At 37.5% G+C, this 27,654-nt stretch overlaps 1 protein-coding gene across 1 annotated transcript in view; it reads right to left on the reverse strand.

Moving 5' to 3' along the window:
* Positions 1-27,654, reverse strand: part of CSMD1 (CUB and Sushi multiple domains 1) — a 1,790,960-nt gene that overhangs the window by 198,486 nt on the left and 1,564,820 nt on the right. Inside the window, exons 28-32 of the mRNA XM_082374695.1 lie at positions 23,278-23,416; positions 15,284-15,471; positions 9,539-9,733; positions 5,009-5,125; positions 942-1,055 (exon numbers count right to left, since the gene is read on the reverse strand). Coding sequence (XP_082230821.1) covers positions 942-1,055; positions 5,009-5,125; positions 9,539-9,733; positions 15,284-15,471; positions 23,278-23,416 — 753 coding nt within the window. The remainder of the gene's footprint in view (positions 1-941; positions 1,056-5,008; positions 5,126-9,538; positions 9,734-15,283; positions 15,472-23,277; positions 23,417-27,654) is intronic.

The raw sequence follows: 27,654 nt of genomic DNA on the forward strand, positions 1-27,654 counted from the left end.
GAGTACTCTGAGGGGCGTGTGAATCGCTTAAGCTTTTCAGAGGTGAATTTGTCAGGATGTATCAGTATTTTAAATGTGTATCTTCTGATGCATTTCTGGACATTACATCATTGGACACTGGTCTTAACAGGACATAGGTCTTAAGACCTGTGGTTAGTAATACTGGGAAACTGGAAATAACGGAATCTTAGCCTTGGTTGATCACAGGCTGTGACGCAGGAGTATGGCTTGATGTTGTGTTGGTAAATGATGACAATGTAGCAGTGGTAAGAACGAGGGCCATGGCATCCATGAGGGGTTGGGGTAAATAAACTCCTTCATTAACCCATCTGAATACTATTCAGCAAATGGCGTTTGGTGTATATTCATATTTGTGGATAGGGAAAAACCTCTACATGTGATTTTAAATGAATGCATGGGACAAAAATTAAATTGTGAAAAATATCCCATGTTTTATGAAGTCCCATGTATGTTTACATGCATATATAGGGGCACACGTGAATGTATGTATGTGTATACACATCTGCACCTTTATAGACGTGTGACTGTGGTGCATCTCCACATGTATGCATTTAAAAGTTTGGAATGAGTCAGACCAAAATGTCAATAGTGTTTATCTCCAGGAAGATTACGACACTTAGAATAGAAAGTAAAATAACAAGATAGTTTATTACCCCTTTTTTCTGATATTTTTATTTTTCACTGAGATGGATATTATATTTTCCACAATCTTAGTAAGCAAAATTATAAAGACAGATGGTTTTATATGTGGGATAAAAATACATTTGAAATTTTACATTGAAAATAAGATTTTACTAAACAAGCAAGTTCAAAGATGATTAAATTTCTCCTTCACAAATGAAAATAAAAATAGACGAGTTTAAAATTAATTACTCTGGCTGTGTCACTAGAATTAAAGACAAAATTCATTGAAAGTTTACCTGAATGAGACCCAGAGAGTGAGCTGAGAAGTCTGGCCTGAGGGTGTGTTCCGTCAAACAGTTCTGTCAGGTCATTCAGTGCTGTCTGGAAATAGGCAAACTGCCCAAATACCACTGAAAATAGAGGGGGTGGGAAGGCACAAAATGCTTTTTTAAAATGAAAGAAATGAAAATGGTGATCATACGGTTTATTGATACCTCCAAAATATCATGATCCTAAGAATCCTGTAAAAAAAATTAGCTTATTTTCTCTGCTTTCTAAAAGTTTTCTGTTGCTTAAACAATTTTATTTTGCTTCTTGATCTTTTGGTACTTAATAAAAGGAATAAAATTACTGTTCCATGTACAGTTTGAACATTAAATGAAGGCTGTTTTTTTCTTATAATACTATGTTAGGATAGTAGAAGAATAGCCATAAGGTGGTCCTATTTCTTTAAGAGTAATTAATGACATTTTATTCAGTGAACAGTAGGTATGGAATCAAGATACCTGTTGGTTTTTAAAGCATGCAATTAGTTGGGGAATTTAAAATTCTTCACCTATGATTATGACAGTGCCAAATTCATATGAACTCACTATAATTTATACACGATTCAGCAACATATTATAGCAATTTCTGACTTGTTTTACTCTACAGTTTATATATCTTACAGGTTACGTAAATTTCAAGAACACACTTCCTCCAAGTAAAACATCGCAGGTGTTTTACTACTTCAAATTTAATCATTTTTGTATTCAAATGGATAATATACAGAGCCTTTACAGTATTTAGAAAAACTTGTGATTTAGTCTCCATTTACAAGCAACGATCAACAATTATGTGTAAGGTTTAAACTAAAATCATTCTAAATCATTCTGAACAAGAAATGGAGGTGTGTGTATCAGTTATACATGAAAGAATTAATCTATGTGTTGGCAAAATGGAGGAAAATCTAACTATAGCAGCTGGTGTGTATTTATATTGTATTACATTATATCATATCATATATGTGGCATATATTCTATTACATATATGTATTACATACAGTGCACATATACATGCATGTATAATATATTACACATATATGTAAGAGAATATATGCATATATATATAGTACTTTAAGATTTTATAATTTCCTAGAGAAGCACAAGTAAAGGAAGCATGTGAGCAAGGTGAATTTCCCAGTGGCTGAAGTGCTCTGAACACAGGCGCTAGAAAGAGGGACAGAACTTTCTTCCGGATCCCATGAGGGAGGCTCCTGCGTGCACAGCCCTCCCTTCACTGTCCCCCACCTCAACATTCAGTCTTCATCTTGCTTGAGCCTCGTTTGTAGGAGAAAAGTGAATCTCACACACATAATTCCTACCTTCTTTTCAAGAAATGTTTAGAAAGCATAAGCTTTATCGTGGACACTAAGAATGAAGGGCTGATCAAGATAGAAACTTTGTCCCAGGAACATCACATGCTAAGGTCTGCGGTAGTTCCCACAACAAATACAGAGCCCAGAGTGTGGGTGTTGGGAAGGAAGAGGGGCCTGAACTCAGGGTGGGGGAAGAGTCTTCCCTGAAGAGCTGCTTGGCCTGAGTTCTGACCTATGACTGTTCTCAACCCAACTGTCCAAACCAGCAGACGTCTGCCAAGGGCCATAGCTGGTCAAGGAAGGCTATTCCTGCAGCTGGAAGACAGGGGATGAGAAAGTGCAGGCGAAGCGCGTGGGCGGGTGTAGGGAGGGAGGCGTGGTTTCCAGCTGTGGAGACAATGATGTTTCATGGGGGAGAGAGCATTCCAGCTACAGCCTTAACAAATGAGAAAGGAAACCCTTTTTGTGTAAGAATGGGACACAAGGGGTTATTTCAGCAAGCGAACATAAGGAGCAGTATTTGGCAGGTGAAAGGTCTGTTTTGCTAACACTCAGTGGATAAAGGGGGTGGGGGAGGGACGGGGGAGCAAGGCCACGCAGCCTGAGACTTCAGAGCCCTGAAGGCCAGGAAACGCGTGGATTTTGCTCTGGGGGCAAGAGGAGTGAGTGAAAACGTTTATAAAGGTGTTTTCATGATCAGATTTTTGTTTTAGAAAGGATACTCTGGTGATGCTTTTGGATGAAAATAGGGAGGAAATTAGGATATCTGATGATCTGTCTTCCATGACACTTTCCATTCGGAACTTGTGTAAGAAGCCCCTTCCCACAATAGGGACAGTCACCCCATCCCATAATATTTGCTGGGCATCTCAGGCACCCAAAGAGTATTTTACTCATCTTAGCACTTATCACAATCATTGAATTAATTGCTAATTGATCGATTCACTTCTCAGAAAAGAGTAAGGAAGAGGGGGAAAAAATAATAGATAAGGTAGTATAGGTTTTTATTAAGGATTCTTTATAACTATTTTATTCCAGACTAAAGTTTTCTGCCCAGATAGAATATGATAAATTTATGCCATTAAACCTTTCATATTGGGAAATTATTATCAATATTTAGGATAGGAGTGTAACTTTTTTACTGCTGAAAAGTCATAATTGTGTTGTGACAACTCAATAAAATTTTATAATAAACTAAAATCATAAACTCTGGCTGCTACATTCTATTGTGATAATTATATTTTGTCAAGTATCCATGAATAAAAATAAAAGGAATATTCATGGGAAAGTAATTGGAGGAATGTTGTTGGGAATTTAAGTGAAAAAATGTATTAACTGAGGCTAAATAAGGGACTTCAGAGGTATTGGTCCAGCATAAAGAGTGAAAGTCTAGGACTTATTCTAAGTTTTACTGTCCATTTTTTATAACAAAATAAATATTTTGAAGCCCAGTCTTTCAGTTTTTAAATGAGACTGATATTTCCCATTTGCTCATAAAGTGGATCCACTCTCTGCCTTTTGGGAAGCTGGTCCCTCTGCCTCTGCCTTGGTTTCCGTGTTCACATCCATCACTCTCCAAGTCCCAGGCACATGCTCTTCTTATCATGGCAAGATGATACAAGGAGAGCCTTGCCTGAAAACTCAACCATCCTTGAGAACTGGCGGAAAGCAGAAGCTAAACGATTTGGCTTAAGAGACTAAGCAAGTTGCATCGCACAGTTCATGAAGAGCCCGTGATCTAAAATAGCAAATGCTGAAATAAGTGCTTGGGGGGAGGTTTTCATTTGATTTTAAGAAGCCTGTGATTAATACAACAGAAGTTCATAGAAATCATTTGTCTCCCATATGCAAGTTTCTTAAGCAGAAATTAACTTTCTTGTCACATAATTGTATTTTTAAAATGTTTTCCCTCAAACAGAATCTAACCTTAGAATTGTTATCTGTTTTATTTCTATGAGTGAATGGCTGCTATTTTGAGTGTATAGAAAAAAACCTTGACTATGTTGGGCTCTAAATTTTACTGTTGGGAAAAAGGAACTATTCCATAAAATTATAAAAGCTACTATCTGGTTGACTCCAGGAAAGAATCCAACACAAAAATATTTTCCTGGCCAAGAGTGAGAGGGAAGATGTGGGGATCCGGTGTTGAGTAAACCACCAGGAAACCACCAGAGAAGGTTCTTCTAGAAATGAAGCCATCCCAGAAAACTGGCTAGGTTGGAAGCAAAGTTTAGGAGGGAAACCAGGATGCCAGGTTTGGAGGGGTCAGATAGGACTCTGCCTGCTTTTACATCTCCTGTCACTCAAAGGTATGTTCACTGATCCAGTGATTTCCAGCATAATCAATAACCAAATATATGTGCCAATACCCCACAGGCTGATCAGTGTTCCCCTGGCTCACATGTGAGGCTGCAATCCTCCTCTACACACTAAACAACCAAAGGAGAAATGCTTTTTTCTAACAAAAATAAGAACAAAGGCAAATTTATTCTCTCTGATTATTCTGGATCAGAATCCGAGAAGGAAATTGAAGAATTTTGTATCACACTGATAAAAGAATTGTAGTGGATCTTGTATAAGACATGTTTGGAAAACCTGTTACTTTAAGTCATCTTCTTTTATATTATTTTATTATACCAAGAGCTGGGATATTTGTTTATAAAATGATGGAAATATTAACACCGAAAGTGATATGACAGTGAATTAAAAATAAGAAGAAAATCTTACCAAATTCCTTTGGTACCGTTATGGAATAGAGGCAGATCTGACCAGCTGTATAATTGTGAGGGTAGTTGGGTGACAAGACCACCCCTTCTGATCCAGTGTACTGGCCTCCACAGGGGGCTGAAACAGACCAACGGAGAATTACGTGCTGTGCGTAACCACATGGCAGGTGACAGGTGACCTAAAAATGAAAGCACTGAACAAATGAGCATGATTATTCAAAAACTTAACAAAACATCACAGTTAAAAACTGATTTTACATTGCTATCAAAAGTAAAAGAAAAAGAAAAAGACTGACGAGGTGAGAAAAAAAGTAATTCAACTTAAGAGGAAGACCTAATATTATTTTTAAGAACGTTCTCAGACATGCTAAAATAATAATGAAAACAGTTGTCATGATAATAAAAATAGGTCCAATAAAGAAAAATTCTTATCAATACGTCAAAAGCCTACCAGAACTTTCTGGTTGATATCAACCATCATATTAACTTAAGAGATACAAAGATTATTTCAGTTTTCTATTGTCTTTATATTACTATGGAACTAAAAAAAAGTAATGTTTACTTTTAGTTCTTGTTGTGTTTTTCATCGTAGATTCAGCTCGAGAGTGACATGTATAGTTACTAGTGGGTGTGGGGTCTCTTCCTATAAGTTCCATTGAGAGCTGAAGGAACCCAAAACTACAAAGTCAGGGCAGGTACACTGACGAGGTGTTATATGCACAGTTCAGAGAGAGAGCGAGTGTGTGTGTGTTTATTTTCCCTCTGATCATCTTTTTACCCCCAGCATTGCTCTTGCTGAGAAAATAGAAAAATACTGTAGTCTGGATATTCAAAATACTATTGTTAAACATCTTAAAATAGACTTTCAACTAAATCCCAGTTTCGGGATTAAACTGCGAATACTTCAATTCCTCATATTTTTACTTAAAAAGAGGTTCACGTCTGCTCATCTACTTAGGACACTATTTATCCACTGAAGTGACGCCAACTGCACCTCAGCTGTGCCCTTTGTGGCCTGACTGCATGCCTTCTTATCCTAGATACACCTTCTCTGATCTGAATTCAGAATTATTTTTCAGTATTTGAGAAAGTTTATATTTCTATAGCTTACTTCTTCTTAATGTGACAGTTTTCAAGCATTAAAAAGGATAGAAATCGGGGATGACGTGTCAAATCTTTTGAATGTTAATTAGCACATTGTTAAGTCCTAATTGATGGATGGGACTTTCTCCAGGATTAATAAAGCTGCTCAGAATGCTGATGCTAGTGTCAAAGCACCTCATTGATGATTTGGCAGGAGACTTCCCAGGTCCAGCTTTACGCAGCTGGAAAACTGAAGTCATATTCTAAAAGTCAAAGGAAGACAGCTTAAATACCTGACAGTTATAATCTATTTATGATCAACTAGTAGAGATTTCCCTTAACTAAGCTAAGAGCAGCCTTCATGCTGATGTCTTAACTCAGAATAATTTTATCACCTTAAAACACTTACCATGGCTTTTTTTACAATCTTAAATAGAAAAAAAATTTTTTCACTTTTAGATAGAGGAAATTTCTGTAAGTTAAATTTCAAAGCTCAAGGTTTTCAGTGAAATGCTGGGAGCCTCATTCCACCATTTTAGACATATCACTTAATTTTAAGAAAATTAGCCATATAAATTCAACCAGGTTATTTCAGAACTATAATTTTTCTTAAACACTCAAAAGTTCAAATTTTTAAAAATAAGTACAAATGAAGAATGGAAATCTATTTTCTTTTAGACATATAAAATTTAAGCACATCATTTTGCAAATATTCCTTTTCTATTAAAAAGTTTATCTATTTCAAAGTTTAAACAACAAGCATAAATGAAAAGTGGAAATAAATCTTCACTGAGCTAATATTTTGATGCCCAAATGATCAAACAGAAATCTTATCAAACAGAAATCTTATATCTTCTGATATATTTGTTCAAGTATAACTACAAAAATTTAGTTTGTTAATGGGTAGGATGAAAGATCATTATTTTATGATAATAGAAAACACTAAAAAATAAAAAGGATGAAATGAAAGAAAACAAACATGGCATTTTAGGTCCTCTGCTACCTTGATAAATTGCGCTATGCTTATACATTTTTCCCCAGATTTAAAGATTAGCACGCAAACTGCATAACATCCTTCAAACACAACCAAACATTTGTGAAATTGAGAAAAATATGTAGAGAATCTTCATTTAATTCTTAACAATTACTCTGTCCATGTTACTGTGTTAACCTGAGAAACAGGCATGGTCTTTCTCATGTTAGAAATTCTTTTATATTAATGTGATAAGAGAAGGAAAATAAATATGCTGTTACTCTTTGGTAATTAATGTATTAAACAGATCATTTCCTAAATGAAAAAAGATTTGCAACAGTATTCATTGCAGATGGTAACAAGAAACTGACTCATCCATTTGGTTAATTGGAGTATATGTCTCATATATAAAGGCAACAAAATACAATCAAATTTGAATGTAAACCAAAAACAACATAAGTAAATAAAAGCCATTCTGACCCATGAAAGAGACTCCAGGCTGTTTCCATTTTTGTTCTAATTCAATAGGAAACATCAATGAACAAAAAAATGTAGGCAATAGAAAGAAAAATTATATCATGAATTTAAAACAAACTAGCCCAAAATACATCCCTTAATATATGAACTATCAAAATGTTTAAAATATAGCAACATTCGCTTAGTTTAACTGGTGATCTGAGTGATCCACAGGCATTAATTCAGCACAAAATGTGCTGTTCTCCTTGAGATATCCAAAATAAACTATGGGAGAGGACATTTCTGTTTAATGATTTGGAATTTTTAGTTTTATTTAAATTGAAATAAATAACTTAAGGAAAAATCAGTGTTGTATGTTTTATGCACATAAATGTGATGACTGGTTAACAGAAACTATGCTTGAGTTCACGGGTCTTCAGATACGGGAAAAAAATCTCTAATTTAAAATTAAATTATTTATCTATTGCCTAAATGTGACCTCATTTTTCTCATTTAGGCTATGGCTAAAGAATTTATCATCATCACCCATAAGTTCAGAGTATGTTTGAATTTAATACAGTGCACACTTTTAAGGATGCCATTTTGAGGTGACTCTAGTGAACGCACGAGGACGCTCTTCTAACCCTCACAGAGGAGCACTGTGATGCCGCCGACTCAAAGCTTACTGTAACGTTTACACAGACATAAAGACATCATCTGGACGCCCCACACAGCCACGTGGGCCCTTCACCATTCTCCCCTCGCACGAACCTCCTGGAATCTGAGAAACAGCAATAATTATTTCCCTGCGTTTACTGCTAGAGGATAAAATATGTAAGACTAGGAAGACTTCAATTTTCACTGGAAATTGTTTTGGCTATTCCCTGATTTATTCATTTCCTCTGAAAACGTGTGTGAAGTTCCCTGTCTGCGCCAACCTTGAGTACTGCAGGGCTGGAGGACTGGGTTCCTGAACGGAAAAGCTCTCAGGGTCATAAGACAAACCCAGAAACACAGACATGCCAGAGCAACCCACGGCGTCAGGTCTGTTCGCCTGTGTTGTTTGCTCGGATTTTTCACGTACTAATTTTCTGAAGCACCACTTTGGTCGGAAGTTACAAGAAGCATCAGAGCCATCCTAAGGAAAAGATGTTTATTTCATTAGTTCAGTGTATCTAACTAAACCAGTCCTTGAGTTCATCCTAAAGTAACCTTGGAGTCAATTTTTCTGTCACAAACCACAGGATTTTACTGTCTCCTTTTTAAGGTGTATCACATAGTCTGGAGTTTTGCCTGTGGAGGGTCCCACGAAGCTACCCACCAGACACAGAACCTGGAGGACGGCCCAGAAGTCTGTGTTCAGACCCCTCCTCTCAGCACATCCCGCCAAAGGCAACTGCAACCTGACTTCTGTCACTGTAGGATCGCACTGCCTGTTCTTGAAGGTTGACCTTACCCTCTAATAGGTGCTTTTATTATTTAATGTACATGAGGAATTACAAACTGTTGGTATTTTGGGGGAAATGATACATCCTTATATACACAATATATGTATATGTATGTGTATATATGTAGAGAGAGAGAGGCAGAGACAGAGAGACAGACAGAGACACAGACAGAGGGAGATACACACACACACACACACACACAGAAAGGCAGAGAAATAGAGAAAGACAGAGAGCAAGAGGGAGACAGACAGAGACAGAGACAGAAGCAGAGAGACAGAGGCCACCTAGAGACTGGTAATTTGCATCTCTCATACATAGAAACAGCAGTTAGAAATGCCAAACGATCTAAGTGAGAGAAAAATATCTCCCCTTCCAGAAAGCTCTGAGAATGGCTAATCCAGTGGGTAAATTAAACGACCAAGGAAGGTCAAGTTCTTATCCCACGTTGCTCTGCGGGGTTTCCCCACCAGTGATGAGGGGATACAGGATTGAAGTGCAAACTGTCTCCAAAATGAGAGTCCGAATTCCAGAGGGAAGTTATCCCTGAAGGAAACACCGGTTCCATACGTACCATTGCAGGAGGGCAAGACCCGGTTCCAGGCGGGTTTTCCATCCGCTCCAATCACACACGTGATGGAAGATGGGTCAGCGATCTTGTAGCCAGAGTCACACTGGTACGTGATAGTTGAGCCAAGTTTGAAGTCCGTCCCAATCCTTGTCCCATTCATTATGTTTCCAGGGTCAAAACAGGCTTCCCGTGGTTTCTCTGTGGAAGACATGAGTGTAAACTCCATGAGGGCAGGAATTTTATTTTATTTTTTTGTTGTCGGTTGTTTATATTTTTAGTACCTAGAACAGTGTCCAGCATATACAATATGCTCAAAAAAATTGGACTAATTGACCAAGTTGTCAATTAATGTTCAAGTTAATAATTATCATAGAAAAATAGAAAAAAACTCCTTTCAATAAAATTATTTCTTATTTTTCAAATGACAATTCACTACAGAATTGCTGTTGAGGTTGATTTCCTGACTTTTGTACTTAATTCATGAAATCACAACACATTTTAGGAAGAGATGGGAGAATTCGGCTTCTCAAAAGGAAATTGATTTAATTCATGTAAATTAAGAGCGATTTCTCATGCTGGTGAGATAACCATGGAAAGAAGTTCTGATCTTTCACCACTCTCACTAAGTCAGTGAAGCCACACTTAGCTGGAAAGCACATTTCCTGATCCATAAGGGTCAAGCCCTGTGTCTGGGATTTAATAATTGTTCAACACAGTTCTATTCTAATTCTAATAACTGCTCAAAGGAATTGAGGGCATGTTATGTATCAGGCGCTGAGCTGGGTACACTGCATGTTTTTCATTCAAATCTTCACTCCACCTCTGCAATGTGAGGATGATCTGTGGCCCCATTCTACATTTTGAGAATCTGAAGCTCAAGAGCGGTTAAATAACTTTCACAAAAACGCACTGCAGAGATCTGTCCAGCTGTGGGGTCCACTAAAGGAGGCATTTGCTAAAAGCCTCTCTTTTCCCAGATATAAATACAAAGCTCTCTTCTTTCTTTCTCACAGTCCTGTAGCTGTGTGGGTAGTGCCACTTATGTGCTGGTAGCATCAACACTGTAAATGTCATATTTCAGCAGACCTTCCAAATGTCTCTAAATCATGTGTCTATATCTCCTTCTGTTGTGTGCAATTCCATCATTTGAATTGCTTTCTGTTTGTGCTTGTCAACGTCCTTCACTCCATCAGCAAAGCCCCTTGTAACGTCAGAAGGCTCTGAATTGAATTTTACAGATCTTCAGGGGATCAATATAGATGTTATACTGAAATGTTTTTCTTCATGTTTTTGGCCTAAAGTTAAGAAAATGCTATTTGTCACGAATGTGTTATTCATGAATGGGGTTATTAATGTCAATATAGGTTCAAGGATAACTTGAGTGGATAAAATAAATATGTTTCAGTTCTTTCTATTTGGCTTGACAATCTTTGCCCCAGGGTTAAGCAAACACATAAAAAATCTCTGGGAAGTATAAGTGGAAGCCAGCATTTTACCTTTTTGGGGGTTGTGATTAATGTGGATTATGTTCCTCTTTAAGCACTTTCCCTTCCTGAGTGTCTACCTATGGCCAATGAGTAAATCCACACAGTAGTGTCAGGAAGAAGACGCTCCTGGGAGATTGTGGCAGGTGAGCCGGTAAAGAGTAAAGATGCAATGAGCTCTGAAAACTACATCCTACATCCTCTTAGGAATGGATAACAAACAGTGGAAGAGGGAAAAGCACAAACTTTGTGACGTCCTGCAGGACGGAGAAGAGGCCTGTTTAACTGTATTTATTCAGTATCTCTCATTATATTTTTAATGACCTATGTGTCAACATCAGCCAAACAGAAATCTCTTTGGCAACTGTTGGCCTAATTATTATAACCAGCTATTAGAATATTTTATTTACATACTTTGGTTAAAGTGCAACATAAATATATAAACATTATACTATCACGTGTATCGTACATCATATACCATCTGTAATATATCATATGTATTATATATTATCATACATCATATGTATCATATGCCATGTATAATATATTAATTATTGTATATATCATGAATATATTATATCATATATATAAATTGTGGAAACCCCTCCAGGTCCTCTATTTTTGCTCTGGTTAGAGACTCACAGCAATAGTTGTGTACTGTGTTGGGACCAACACTCTAACCATTTTATTGAAAACCAATTTGGATATTTCAAGGAGTAGGGGACATTCTGATAATTCTTAAACGCTGCCTTAGATCCCATAGAGAACACAGATTGTTTATTTTAAGCAAATAAGGGACGAATAAATAAAACTGTGGGCACGAGAACAGTCCTTCCATCGGATGCCGTTTACTCTGTCATCCAACAGAATGTATTGAGTGTCTAATAAATACAAGCACTGGTCTAGGGCATATATTTTTCTACTATAAAATGATGGAGAAAGGGCTCCCCTGGTGGCACAGAGGTTAAGAATTCGCCTGCCAGTGCAGGGGATACGGGTTCGAGCCCTAGTCTGGGAAGATCCCACATGCTGCGGAGCAACTAAGCCCGTGCACCACAACTACTGAGCCTGCGCTCTAGAGCCCACGAACCACAACTACTGAAGCCCGTGCACCACAACTACTGAGCCTGCGCTCTAGAGCCTGTGAGCCACAACTACTGAGCCCGTGAGCCACAACTACTGAAGCCTGCGCGCCTAGAGCCCATGCTCCGCAACGAGAAGCCACCGCAGTGAGAAGCCCGCGCACCGCAACGAAGAGTAGCCCCCACTCGCCACAACTAGAGAAAGCCCGCGTGCAGCAACGAAGACCCAACGCAGCCAAAAATAAAAAATAAAATAACTAAAATTATACTTAAAAAAATGATGGAGAAAAAAATACATGCCTGTTGCCTGGTTGGCCTTTTTGATCACTTTTTGTTATTATAAGTGTCTGTCGGTTTAGTGTACTGTTTGGTTAAATACCACTCCCACGATTTTCTGCTCTGTGTTGCAAATTGAGACCGCTGATGGTCAGTTTTTCTTGATTTCTCCAAACGCACTGCATCGAAGCTTTTACTTGCATTTACTAAGTTGTCAGTTCCAGGATGTTTGGTGATAACTCATGGCATGCTTTTTGCTTACAAGTTGTCACATTTCCCAGTGAGATGACTTCATTACGCGGTGTGCTCTGCCCTGGTTCCTGTCTGTTCTGCTTATGGACGCCTCCCAGAACGCCTGCGCCGAAGCCGCCGGGCCCCTGGGGTCACTCGGCACGACTGCCCCGTGGCTCCTTCTGGTCAAGCCCAAGAGCCGGGTCCACTCCCTGCTTCCCTCACCGTATGGGGCCTTGTACTTGCTGGATGCTGTATCATTGCTGTGTCCTTCCTTGTTTTCTGATGATTTTTTTTTTTCACAGGCTCCACTGGAGAACTTTTAAAGCATGAGAGCTCTAGCGCCCATTTAGAAGGCTCTGCTGGTACCCAAAGAACCAGACCAAAGAGGCAGCCCTGTACCCCTATCATGAGGGACACAAGTTCTACTGCATTTATTCACTCATCTGCAGATTCTCTTTCCCTAGGATGCCCTGGGGAATACAAGGTGATGACAGGTGTACAGTCTTTTTTTTTCATTGAAGTATACTTGATTTACAATATTATATTAGTCTCAGTTGTACAGCATAGTGATTCAGTATTTTTGAAGATTATACTCCATTATAAGTTATTACAAGATAATGGTTGTAATTCCCTGTGCTATAGAAAATATCCTTGTTGTTATCTATTTTATACATAGTAGTTTGTATCTGTTAATCCCATACCCCTAATTTGTCCCTCCCCCCTTCCCTCTCCCCTTTGGTGACTATAAGTTTGTTTTCTGTAAGTTTGTCTGTGAGTCTGTTTTTGTTTTGCATATACATTCATTTGCATTATTTTTAGATTCCACATACAAGTGATATTATACAATATCTGTCTTTCACTGTCTGACTTATTTCACTAAGCATAATTTTTCTAGGTCTGTTCATGTTTCTGCAAATGGCAGAATTTAATTCTTTTTTATGGTTGAGTAGTAGTCCATTGCTGGCTCATATGGCAACTCTAGTTTTAGCTTTTTGAGGACCCTCCATACTGTTCTCCATAGTGGCTGCGCCAATTTACATTCCCACCAACAGTGCAGGAGGGTTCCCTTTTCTCTACACCCTCGCCAACATTTGTTATTTGTAGACTTTTTCATGATGGCCATTCTGACCAGAGTAACGTTATACTTCATTGTTGTTTTGATTTGCATTTCTCTAACAATTAACAATGCTGAAAATCTTCTCATGTGCCTGTTAGACATCTGTATGTCTTTCTTTTTGCAAAAATGTCTCTTTAGGTCTTCTGTCCATTTTTTATTGCATTGTTTGCTTTCTTGGTATTGAGTTGTATGAGTTGTTTATATATTTTAGATATTAACCCCATGTTGGTCTCATCATTTGCAAATATTCTCTCCCATTCCTTACAGTCTTATATTTAGATGAAACGTGTGATTTTTTACTCATTACAGAATGGGCATTGTCTATTAATACAGAAACTGTCTAATGATATGGCAAATACTTAAAAGTACTGCTGTTAATTATTTGTGAACATTAATGGATTCCATCCAAAAAGCACAGCAACTCCTTCAAGTGCTGAATTGTTTAAATTTTTAAAAATTGTATATTGTACTAAAGATCAGTAAATTTGTAGATTTCAGCGTTTTTGAGGAAGTAGATTAATTTCCTACTTAAAAACCATATCAAGAAATACAAGTCCATTAAAGGGTTAACATAGATGAAACATACCCTATATTTTATTTTATAATTCTAGTAACTAATAACTAACTCAAAAGTGTAAATAAATGTATACATTTTCATTATTTTTTATAAAGCACTCACTACTGTCAATTAATATTTTGATAAATCCTTTTCTCTGATTCTTTGTAATATACCCCGTGTTTCCCTTGTTCACATGAGAAACAGATTTGAAAAAAATATATATTTATTTTCATGAACCCAACAGCAAAATGCTTAGGTTGGGGTGATCTTTGTTTGTGAGTCTGTCTGTTTGTTTTCTCTGGATGCTAGTGACAGGGGGTGGTGGATCCCAAAGAAGTGGGAGTCACTCATGAGGTGACCAAAGAAGAAAGCTCTGACCAGGATCAGTGCTTGCTCCCCATCAAACCAACCACCATGGGTGGTCAGGACAGGGAAATGGCAATTGATATTTTACATCTTGAAAAATACTGAGATAAAACTAAGCTATTTATCGGGAATTCCTTGGCAGTCCAGTGGTTAGGGCTCCATGCTTTCACTGTTGAGGGCTCGGATTCATTCCTTGGTTGGGGAACTAAGATCCTGCAAGCCAAAAAAACCCCAAAAAACAAAAAAAAAAACCCCAAAACACAAACTAAGCTATTTATGGACGTAAATTGAGTCATCCTCAAGAAACAAATTAAGATAGTAAAACACATATTAAAATAATTCTTAAATACTCAAATTATTTATTGCACAAATCATAATTTATCTTTAAATGGCTATGAATTTGGAAAAAGAAATCTCCCTCCCCCATTTTCTTTTCTTTCAGCTAAGGTAGAAATGCGTGTTGGAAATTTCTTCTCCACTGGCGAGATCGACCCTGTTCCCCAGACGATTGAGAGAGACGTCAGAATTTTATGCATTAAACAGATAGGCAAGACTTTATAAATAAATGCTTATGATTAAAGCAATCTCGATACAAATTACTTTCCTCACAAGTTAAGCTGATCACAGTACCTTTAAATTCAATGGCGAACCCCGACAAGCCCACAGAAGCATCACTTCGAAATGCCAGAAAGAGACTATTTCCACTACTCTCAATTCTTTCTGGGGCTTGAGAGCCCTGGAAACTTCCAATGAGAGGGCTGTTGGAATCCCCTCCTTCATAGATATGTAGGAAATCATAGCTGGGCTCCATGCTGAAACTAAAAGGAAAGAATATTAATTAGATTATGCACCTAATATATGTGTCTCTTATCTTCCAGACTATAAAGTCTCTGAGAGCACACAGTGATTTTATTTGCCTTTGTAAAATAATTTTTAAAAATTAGGACAATCCAAAAGTTAAATATAATAATAATCAAAATGGCAATAAATAACAATTATAACAAATACTATTAGTATTTTATACAATCACCAACATCTTCAGTACAGTATGATTTTGAAGATAAGAGATCTTATCTGTTATCAGAAAGAAAGAAAATGAATCCTTATAACATAGATATAGTATTTCTTCCCTATAACCATGATATTTCTAATGAAATGCAGTTTGAAAGAATAGGGTTCAGAAGGGATGCATTCCCACTGGTATTTGATTTTTATGTGAATATTTTTAGTTTTAATAACATATATCCTTGATGTCACTGACAATTCTTAAAGTTAAAAAATATTTTTGTTTGATTTTACTTTTAAAATTGTAATTGCCTCTATTTGCTTAGATAATTTGGCCAATCATAGCAGTCCATACAATGGTACAAAGTATGGAAGTCAACTGTTTCACATCATTTCACCTTGATTGGATATTCCAATTTTCTCTTCCCCTCTCCCTCCCGCTCTTTCCCACTCTCTCTATTTCTCTCTCTGTCTCTGTCTCTGTCTCTCCCTGTCTCTGTCTCTGTCTCTCCTTATGTAAATACCCTAATAATTTCCAAAGTCTAACAATTAAAGCCCAAAGCTCTCAAGTGGGGTGCAGCTTTAAATGTCTCTGCCATTTATGATGAGAAGGATGATGATAGTCTGGGAACTTTAAAAATATACCTCCTCTCAAGTGACAGATTGAACTTCATCTACATGTCCAAGATCTCAGTGGGATCAGAATAAACAAACACACTAGACAGAGGTATTGATGTAATCCATTCTGACTTGCCCTCCTCTGTCCCTTCATCTCTAAATCAGGGCCTTTGGGGTCTTTAACGTGGACCGATCCATGCGGCTTCTACTCTCTTTCCTTTCCCTTGACAGCATATTTGTATACAGGGATGGAGAGAGTCAGGAGGTTTTATAATCACGAACATGTGCTGTTGTTTAAGTGGCTTTAGTTTATCTGGATATTCAAGGGATAAAACGTGAACCCAAGGTCTTTCCAGAAGCTGCCCACTGCATTCTGAAGGATGTAGCACGGGGGACCACCAAGGACCCGATGTTAGTATGACATCTGGACCTGCATCGCGCCATCCCATTTCCTGTCAAGGTGCCCTCGCTCCCATGTGAGGTCCTGAACACATTTATTCAAGGAATTTGTCAGAGGTTTCAGAGTCTGTTTATCTGACAAGTTCCCTGAAGTCAGAAATGAAGAAAAAGTAAAAGACTGGAGTGACTAAAGAGTGAGTAAAGAGGCCAAGAGGAACTGCATCAACCAAACAGAATTTGGTTGGAATAACAATTTTATTTGGAATAGTTTGCAAGGATGTTATTAGACTCTGGTCATGCTGTACCCCTGATAATTGGCATAACTAATTATTACAATAGATTATTTTTGAACATGGAAGTATGATCAGGCACAAACAAACATATTCTAACTACCCTCTCCTTTTGGATGTGCCGTCACACGCACATAGAAGTCTGAAGTGATATTTACAATTAATGACAGTTCCTTTGGTTAAATCCTGTCTTATTGCTACCTATACCAGATGCACAGATCTACAAGCCCCAGTAATAGGCCAAAGTCTGGCCATGCTTTTAAACCAAATTTAATTTGAGTTCCAATGTGTGAGTCGCATCAGCCCCACAGTCTATAGAAGCCTGTGATAAAACACTCCTCCTCGAAGACCCCCCGAGTACCAGGGTGAGCCTTGAAGCTCATATGTGCTCAAGGTCATGTCATTCTTTGCCTTCCTTGTTAGTAATGCCGGGCTCCCCTCCCCTCTCCACACCTGACTGCAGTCACACTCTTTAAACAGTGCATCCTGGGAAGCCTGTATCAACACCAGCTTCTTTGACTGGGTCCTTGAGCATCCTTGTTCCCATCTGGTACTTCTGGCTTCCTCCTTCTTTCTACTAAGCAGATCTAGGAGCTGAGGTCCCAGGAAAACTCCCACCTGAGCATACACAAGTTGTCCATTCCTTAGAACATGTCACAGGTATGTGATTTTCTGTGACACCGGGTCAGCTAATGATTCCAAACTCTTAGAGTCGGAAGAAAACTTGAAGATTTTCTAGGTCAACCATCTTCCAGGGAAGTGCACAAAATTAAGTGAGAAAACTTCTTGTGTAAAACTGCCTTATATATTATATATTATTATGAACTGCACTTTGGCAACCTTGATAATGAGTCACCGTGACCCAAGGGAAGGTAGGAAACTCCTACGAAAAGGCTCTGTGTTCTCTAAAAGGCTTTTAATTGTTAATTTACTTTTAATCTCCTGGTAGCAGAGGTGTCTCCTGGTTTTAAGGAAGGCGCTACTAGAATTTAGCATGAACAAAACCCATAAAGATATTCAAAAATATAACCAGCAAACGTTCACAGCTTTTGTATAATAGCTGAGTGGCATAATAAGGTATTCATCATTTGGTAAATTTATAGCAGCTTGAGTAAATTCAGGAAATGATGGCTTATTAAACTACTTAAAATTCAGAATCACAGAGGTTTAAAATTATACTGACTCATATCTCATCAGGAGGAGAAAGTGAAGGAAGATAAGCAAAACCAGGCCTGAAATATTGATGCAAACATCTCAAGAAAAGAAACCTGTTCAACTGACAGATAAATAAATCTAATCAAACCACTTTGCCTTGGGGAGCGAAGAGACCAATAGGACAGTATATAGAACCACTTCTCTTTTAAAATACCACTTCATTTAGTTCAAAAATCATAATGTGAATTTGGAAAAGATCATGGGATTTAGAAAAATTCAATTATTTATACCATATATTAATAATTTGAGAGTTCTATGGAATTTATATTTATAATATAATCATATTATATTATGACTTGAACTTTTATCATTTAGTGTAGCAGAAAGAAGTTAGCATTTTTTTTAAAGGACTAATTGTTTATTAAATCAGACTTTACAGTAATGAAATTTGGGGAACTTTTGTTTTCAGAGTTCTACCAAGTCTTGACTACCTTAATTTATTTATTTTTATTTTTTATTTATGGTTGTGTTGGGTCTTCGTTTCTGTGCGAGGGCTTTCTCCAGTTATGGCAAGCGGGGGCCACTCTTCATCGCGATGTGTGAGCCTCTCACTATCGCGGCCTCTCTTGTTGCAGAGCACAGGCTCCAGATGCGCAGGCTCAGTAATTGTGGCTCACGGACCTAGTTGCTCCGTGGCATGTGGGATCTTCCCAGACCAGGGCTTGAACCCGTGTCCCCTGTATTGGCAGGCAGACTCTCAACCACTGCGCCACCAGGGAAGCCCCAAGTCTTGACTATCTTAATGATAATAACAATACTACCTTTGGGAATGTCTGACAGGATGTACTATGGAAATGAATTAGTGCTCACGCATTAAGAGAAATATTAAGACATCAATGAGAAATTATAGTAAGTATATCTGTATCACTTTATTATCGCTTTTCTTTGAAAATTCTGTAAATTAAGCCCTCTCATGTGGAACACACTGTGTGCAAGGTAGTATTTAAAAGCAATTCTTGCCACATCATGTGTATCCTAACGCAAGTAGAATGCTGAAAAGCAAAATAATCTATTTCCATTTTTGTCATGCAGCCTGATGTAGTACCTGTTAGACACAAGACCTCAGGCTTTGCTAGATGTAAAACTGAAGACCCTTGAAGGGATAAATGAAGTAATCTTTAGGTATGACATTTAAAGTCTTATTAGGGACTTCCCTGGTGGTGCAGTGGTAAAGAATCCACCTGCCAGTGCAGGGGACACAGGTTCGAGCCCTGGTCCGGGAAGATCCTACATGTCGCGGAGCAACTAAGCCCATGCACCACAACTACTGAGCCTATGCACCTAGAGCCCACGAACCACAACTACTGAGCCCGCGTGCCTAGAGCCCGTGCTCTGCAACAAGAGAAGCCACCACAATGAGAAGCCCACGCACCACAATGAAGAGTAGCGCCCACTCGCCGCAACTAGAGAAAGCCCGCACACAGCAACAAAGACCCAATGCAGCCAAAAATAAATAAATAAATAAGTCAGTCCAGAGGAGCTCCACAGGCGAATTCTATCAAACAGTTAGAGAAGAGCTAATACCTATCCTTCTCAAACTCTTCCTCATTCTATGAGGCCACCATCACCCTGATACCAAAACCAGACAAAGATGTCACAAAAAAAGAAAACTACAGGCCAAAATCACTGATAAACATAGATGCAAAAATCCTCAACAAAATACTTGCAAACAGAATCCAACAGCACATTAAGAGGATCATACACCATGATCAAGTGGGGTTTATCCCAGGAATGCAAGGATTCTTCAATATATGCAAATCAATCAATGTGATAAACCATATTAACACATTGAAGGAGAAAAACCATATGATCATCTCAACAGATGCAGAGAAAGCTTTCGACAAAATTCAACACCCATTTATGATAAAAACCCTCCAGAAAGTAGGCATAGAGGGAACTTATCTCAACATAATAAAGGCCATATATGACAAACCCACAGCCAACATCGTTCTCAATGGTGAAAAACTGAAACCATGTCCACTAAGATCAGCAACAAGACAAGGTTGCCCACTCTCACCACTATTATTTAACATAGTTTTGGAAGTTTTAACCACAGCAATCAGAGAAGAAAAAGAAATAAAAGGAATCCAAATCAGAAAAGAAGAAGTAAAGCTGTCACTGTTTGCAGATGACATACTATACATAGAGAATCCTAAAGATGCTACCAGAAAACTGCTAGAGCTCATCAATGAATTTGGTAAAGTAGCAGGATACAAAATTAATGCACAGAAATCACTTGCATTCTTATACACTAATGATGAAAAATCTGAAAGTGAAATTAAGAAAACACTCCCATTTACCATTGCAACAAAAAGAATAAAATATCTAGGAATAAACCTACCTAAGGGACAAAAGACCTGTATGCAGAAAATTATAAGACACTGATGAAAGAAATTAAAGATGATACAAATAGATGGAGAGATATACCATGTTCTTAGATTGGAAGAATCAACATTGTGAAAACGACTATACTACCCAAAGCAATCTACAGATTCAATGTAATCCCTATCAAAGTACCACTGGCATTTTTCACAGAACTAGAACAAAAAATTTCACAATCTTTATGGAAAACACAAAAGACCCCGAATAGCCAAAGCAATCTTGAGAAAGAAAAACGGAGCTGGAGGAATCAGGCTCCCTGACTGCAGACTACACTACAAAGCTACAGTAATCAAGAGAGTATGGTACTGGCACAAACACAGAAATATAGATCAATGGAACAGGATAGAAAGCCCAGAGATAAACCCACGCACATATGGTCACCTTATCTTTGATAAAGCAGGCAAGAATATACAGTGGAGAAAAGACAGCCTCTTCAATAAGTGGTGCTGGGAAAACTGGACAGCTACATGTAAAAGAATGAAATTAGAACACTCCCTAACACCATACACAAAAATAAACTCAAAATGGATTCAAGACCTAAATGTAAGGCCAGACACTATCAAACTCTCAGAGGAAAACATAGGCAGAACACTCCATGACATAAATCACAGCAAGATCCTTTTTGACCCACCTCCTAGAGAAATGGAAATAAAAACAAAAATAAACAAATGGGACCTAATGAAACTTAAAAGCTTTTGCACAGCAAAGGAAAACATATGACGAAAAGATAACCCTCAGAATGGGAGAAAATATTTGCAAATGAAGCAACTGACAAAGGATTAATCTCCAAAATTTACAAGCAGCTCATGCAGCTCAATATCAAAGAAACAAACAACCCAATCCAGAAATGGGCAGAAGACCTAAATAGACTTTTCTCCAAAGAAGATATACAGATTGCCAACAAACACATGAAAGAACGCTCAACATCATTAATCATTAGAGAAATGCAAATCGAAACTACAATGAGATACCATCTCACACCAGTCAGAATGGCCATCATCAAAAATTCTACAAACAAGACATTACATGAAATTTCTAAAAATCTTATATGTTCTGGTATAATGTTATAAGTGATAATCCTAGTTATTACTTTAAAATGTGTATCTCAGAAATAACTAATTTTCTTGTCAACTGCATTATTATGAACTTTCATCAAATCTTTAACAGTGGTCATTTTTAAGTCTTTTGTCATTTACAGACAGTTCTGGGTGTACTCTGATGCTTTTGCAAATATGTTCCTATAAAAGGCTTTCATCTTCAAGAAATTCATGGAAAAGACTCTGACAAGTACAGGTTTCTGGTAACTGACTCTACTGCTGAACTGAATGAATAAGGATTTTCAGAACTCTAATGAAAAACTGATGAACTCATAAAAGTGCTAACAAAAGATCAAGATGAAAAACAAAAAATTAATTACATGGGACTGAGTGAACTGATGAGGATGAGTATAATTTTTGTGACTTTCTGTCTGAATTAAAAAAAAAAAAATCCCACAAGAACTCAGAGGCAAAGAATATACAAATCAGTTTTCACTGCAAAGTAAAGGAGCTGTTACAGTGGAGGATTACTGGACTGAATGTCAATATTGTGACATAGTATGAGTGTGTTTCATGTTTGGTAATTGCAATCATTGTTGCTTTTGTTGTGGTCATCCATGTACAATGCTTGGTGTCAGTCTATTTATCTCTTGTAAAAATAAAATACAGTGTGTGTGTGTGAAAAAAAAAAAAAAAAAATCTGGGTTACCACCAGGATCAACTGCAAGTCTAGGTCATCTAGACCAAGAATCAAAATGTATTTATATAAATAAATAAAACAATAGTCCATAAATATGGGTAAAAAAAAAAAAATTCTACAAACAATTAATGCTGGAGAGGGTGTGGAGAAAAGGGAACCCTCTTGCACTGTTAGTGGGAATGTAAACTGATACAGCCACTATGGAGAACAGTATGGAGGTTCCTTAAAAAATTAAAAATAGAACTACCATATGACCCAGCAATCCCACTACTGGGCATATACCCTGAGAAAATCACAATTCAAAGAGTCATATACCAAAATGTTCACTGCAGCTCTATTTACAATAGCCAGGACATGGAAGCAACCTAAGTGTCCATTGACAGATGAATGGATAAAGAAGATGTGGCACATATATACAATGGAATATTACTCAGCCATAAAAAGAAACAAAATTGAGTTATTTGTAGTGAGGTGGATGGACCTAGAGTCTGTCATATAGAGTGAAGTAAGTCAGAAAGAGAAAAACAAATACTGTATGTTAACACATATATATGGAATCTTAAAAAAAAAAAAATGGTCATGAAGAACCTAGGGGCAAGACGGGAATAAAGACACAGACCTACTAGAGAATGGACTTGAGGACATGGGGAGGGGGAAGGGTAAGCTGGGACAAAGTGAGAGAGTGGCATGGACATATATACACTACCAAATGTAAAATAGATAGCTAGTGGGAAGCAGCCACATAGCACAGGGAGATCAGCTCCGTGCTTTGTGACCACCTAGAGGGGTGGGATAGGGAGGGTGGGAGTGAGACGCAAGAGGGAATAGATATGGGAACATATGTATACATATAACTGAATCACTCTGTTATAAAGCAGAAACTTACACACCATTGTAAAGCAATTATACTCCAATAAAGATGTTAAAAAAAAAATAAGTAAGTCCTACTTAAAGGAGGTATTCCATAAGAGATGGTACCTTTTGAATATCAAGGCGATGACGAAGTCTGGGTTCACCTTTATTCTCCAGTCACACTCTTTCCCGGGAGGATAGGGCTGCGGGTAGTTGGGGGACAGGATGACGCCGGCCGGGCCGGTCAGATTCCCACCACATGCCGCTGTCACAGGAGAGGAAGGTTCAGGGGAGAGAAGGGTGCTGGTCAGTGTGAAAGGAGACAGCACAGGGTTCATCGAAGACACTGCGTACTGGGTTCTTAAACAACTACCCAGTGGAAATTTTAAGACCCAGAAGGTCTGTACATGTTTTTATGTGATTGTTACCAAATTTTATATAATATTCCACTCCATTTTTAAGGAGGATTTTCAATGCTGACAAATGAAATTTACTTCCTATAATTTTAAACTTTACCCAGTTAAACTGAACAGATTACCTGAATCCTCCACACTATAAATACATGAAAACAAACCTGCACAGGAAAAAAAAATCCCCATGAATATCATTTTATGGTTGTGTCAATTCTTTGGTCATTTCTTATGGTTCACAAAGTCATTGCTTACTTATTCTAAAAAGTTTGCTTCAGTGGCGTAATGATCATCCATCTTCTGTTCACTCTTGTAACTCTAAGCCTAGCACAGTTTTTGATCATAATAAGTATGCAGGAAATATGTGTTGAATAAATGAATACGTGTTATTTCGTATATTTCTCACAGTCCCCTGCTATACGTAGGGCTCAGATATCTTCCCCACATTTCAAAATAACAAAACTAACGGTAAAGTTTCGGTGATATCTGGGGATAGATGACCAAGAGGAGGCTGAGCAGGAACTTAAACCCCTAAAAATATTATTTCATCACACTATTTAGAATGTTACTATCAGGAAGAAGCACTTCAGATGATAGTAATAAATTTAGTTTGTTTCTGCAGTCATTAATTTTTAATTACATGTGTTTACATTTGTATTAGTTAAGGCAACGACTATGTAGTTTATTGTTGTTAATAGGCAAGACAGTCTTCATTCTTGAACCTGAAAATGTTTAGGACTGCTTTATTTAGTAGATAACGTTTCTGTTAAAGCTTCCATGCTGTGGAAGGTACTAAAACAATGCAAAATTCACATTAATATGCTAGGTTTAAGGTTCTTCATATCAAATATTGTGAATTGTCTCCAAGTTGTTCTTAAAAAATCACCCTGATTAAATTATACTGTTCCCTCTAAACTGTGTACCTTATTTCACTTCATTGATCATGTATATATTCAGGGATAAAAATAAGTAGAGAAGGAAATATGCTAATTGCTGATAATTTCCACACACATACACAAGGACTTTTTTGAAAATAAGATGAAGATTACACACTTTATAATTTTCTGATATGGATGTGTCTTTAAATACTCACTTAACATTCCTGAAAACTTAACTTTCCATAAGAAAAAATATAACAAATCCCAAGATTCTTCGTTATAACTTCCGTCTCATCTAAGGCAAACTCTGAGTAATATCACAGGAAATATTTATAATAAGTTCTTACAGATATACTCTCAAGAGCAATACGATATAACTTTCTTCAAAATGATTAAAACCACATTTTCCATAGTATGCAGTTTTATTTTAATAAATGATGTGGAGACAATCGGCTAAGCGGCTCTCACAGGACGTGGCCTGCCCCGGAACCGAGCAGACGCTGACAGCCTGGAGTATGAGAAGCCTGGACAAACGGCAGAGGTGGCGCTGAGGTGGGGAAAGAGGTACCTGAGGGCCTCAGGTTATGCTACTCCACTCAGGTTTTAAAAGAAGAAACATGACAGATTCAGGGCACCAGGTACAAGGGTACCACCAGCAGGAAGAGTTCAGGGATGAGACTCAAATATTAATTGAAAAGAAACAAAGGGCAGATCCTGTCTTATTCATACTGGTCCCAGGTGGCATTTTCAAATGAGGTTATTTAAAGGCTTAAAGTGGAATTAAGGAGGACCGTCTTGCTGGGTTTGTTCTCTCTTTGGTGGGGAATTCTTCATTTTAGCTTCATCAGGTTTTCATTAGAAAGCTTGCAAAATGTTTTGGATAGGATTACATTTAGTACAAAATGCAATTCAGACGCTCTAGAAATTCTCCAGAGGGAATGGACATAGAGACAAAATCCACAAACTCATATCAATCCACAGTTCCTTATCTGAAACCCTTAGGGTGGACCCTCCTGACATACACGGTAGCACGTTCATCCACTAAGGTTTGCAGCGGTACTGTTTAACTAGACACATTACTATTTCCACACCAGAACATTTCAATGTTCACACCATTAAGTGGGATAAATAGCCACAAAATAGTTACCCTGTAGATCAGGGCAGGATGGTGCCACCAAATAAGTTTTTGCAAACTTGGAATGCATTTTTGCTTTGCAGAGCTCTTTAGAATTTGAACTTGGACAAAAGGTATCGTGGGCTATATGAGAAAACTGAAACTGTGGAGATGTTCAACGGACACTTTACTCAGAATCAGAAAGTACTGAGTGTCTTCTGGTCCAGAGAATCGGTCTTTTAAGACTCAGTTCCAGAAGGAGGTGCCTCCATCGCTGGAGTCCTTTGTGAAGTGAAAGAAGTGAGTCATCCAAGCAAATTACAGGGCAGATTAGCAGCAAATCACAGGGCAGATAAGCAGCAAATGACAAGGCAGATTAGCAGCAAATGACAAGCTGGTGAGAATATAAGTAACATATAAACAGGTGAGTGGTTAAGAGATTTTATAAAAGGGAGAGAATGGGAAAGAACAGCAAATAGGAGGAAAAAATACACTAAGAATAAAACGGAAAAAAGAAATTAGCCAGTCAACAGGAAAGAGCAAATTCAAGTGGTCAATAAGAATACGAAATTAAAAACAGTTCATCCTCATTTTTAATATAAAATGCCAATTAAAACTCCAAGGAATCTTCACTTCCTGCCCATATTATAAGATTAAGAAATATCACATAAAGTGTCTTTTCTGAGTTGGGAAAAATAAACAATCATGCTGACGGTGACGTAAATTGGTGCAACCTTTCTGAAAAAGTTTTGAAAACTCCAGAAATACCTAAGTTTGTAGAAATATGCCATTCATAAATAATCATGGATGTGTTTTGCAGCAAGTGTTCATGTCAGCAATTTTCGTGAAAGGGAAAAGGCTGAAACACCTAACCGTACATTGAGGAGGGATTAGTGGAATCAATATTGGTCAATACTGATCCAAACAGAGAAAGACTGTGCAGGCATAAAACTTAATTAGTAAAAAATACATAATAACACAAAAGATACTCATCGTGTACCAGTAAGTAAAAAGTGTAATTTACAAAATAATCATTCAGGGTGCTATCATTTAAAAAAATTTTAAAATAGATTATATATACATAAAATAATTATGAAGCTTACTTATGCATGTTTATGCTAATAGTAGTTGCCTTCAGGTAAAAAGGTGACTGTTTTTTTCCTCTTTTTTCTTAACTGTAGCTTATAAAACTTCTGCAAAAACATACTATGTTTAATAAGAAAAAAGCAAAAAAATAAAAATAAAAAATGTCCGTATTAGCAGAACAGAATGTAGATGAGTGCTAATACATGGCCATGCTCTAAGGGATGAGTATTGTACAGAGGCATAATCTCATTGCTGGGGCAAAATATGTTTACAATGTGATAAAAAGATATTGTTCACTTATTCCCAAATACGTATTTTCCATGTTTGTGTTATGTAATACCTGTATGTGGGTGGTTCTGTTGCCAACAGAACTGATATTCAAGGGCCTGGGAGTGATCTTGGCTTATTTTTGGAGCTGATATTCAAGACAGATAAAGTGTTACCGATTTTCGTTGCTGAGAACTGGTTTATCTAGTCGCTGATTAAAATTAGGTAACTAAGAGATGACCCCCAAAAAACTATAGATTATTTGGAAAGGTGGTCAAATTTCACAATGAATGGTTTATATGAATGTCAATCAAGAAATTACCTTCAAGAGACTGACTGGTAGTTGTATTGCTTTTTAATGTACTCCTCCATAAGCTTAAATTCATGCAAATTGGAAAAAAAATGTGCCTCTCCTGATTTAAAAATAGAAGAATGGTTTAAAATGATGGTTGCATTTATAGGTAATTACTCCACTTTAAAAAAGGAACACGTAGAAATCTGGCACATCTCCTGATGACTCAGCTTGAGGTAAAATGCGACTGTGCTCACAAAAGTCACGAAATGTACGTGCAGCACAGAACACTGCAGAAACAGGGTAGCTTTCTGACAGGGCTGAACATGCTAATAAGAAGAGCTATCAATTCTCATCTGTCTTCAGAATCCTGCAAGCACTCTGTAATAAGTTAAGAGTTGCATATTATAGCTCCACAGGACCACTGAGAATCCCTTATGACAATAAAAATCATTT

Source organism: Balaenoptera borealis (genome assembly GCF_965194805.1).
Source record: "Balaenoptera borealis genome assembly, chromosome: 21".
Classification (NCBI taxonomy): domain Eukaryota; kingdom Metazoa; phylum Chordata; class Mammalia; order Artiodactyla; family Balaenopteridae; genus Balaenoptera; species Balaenoptera borealis.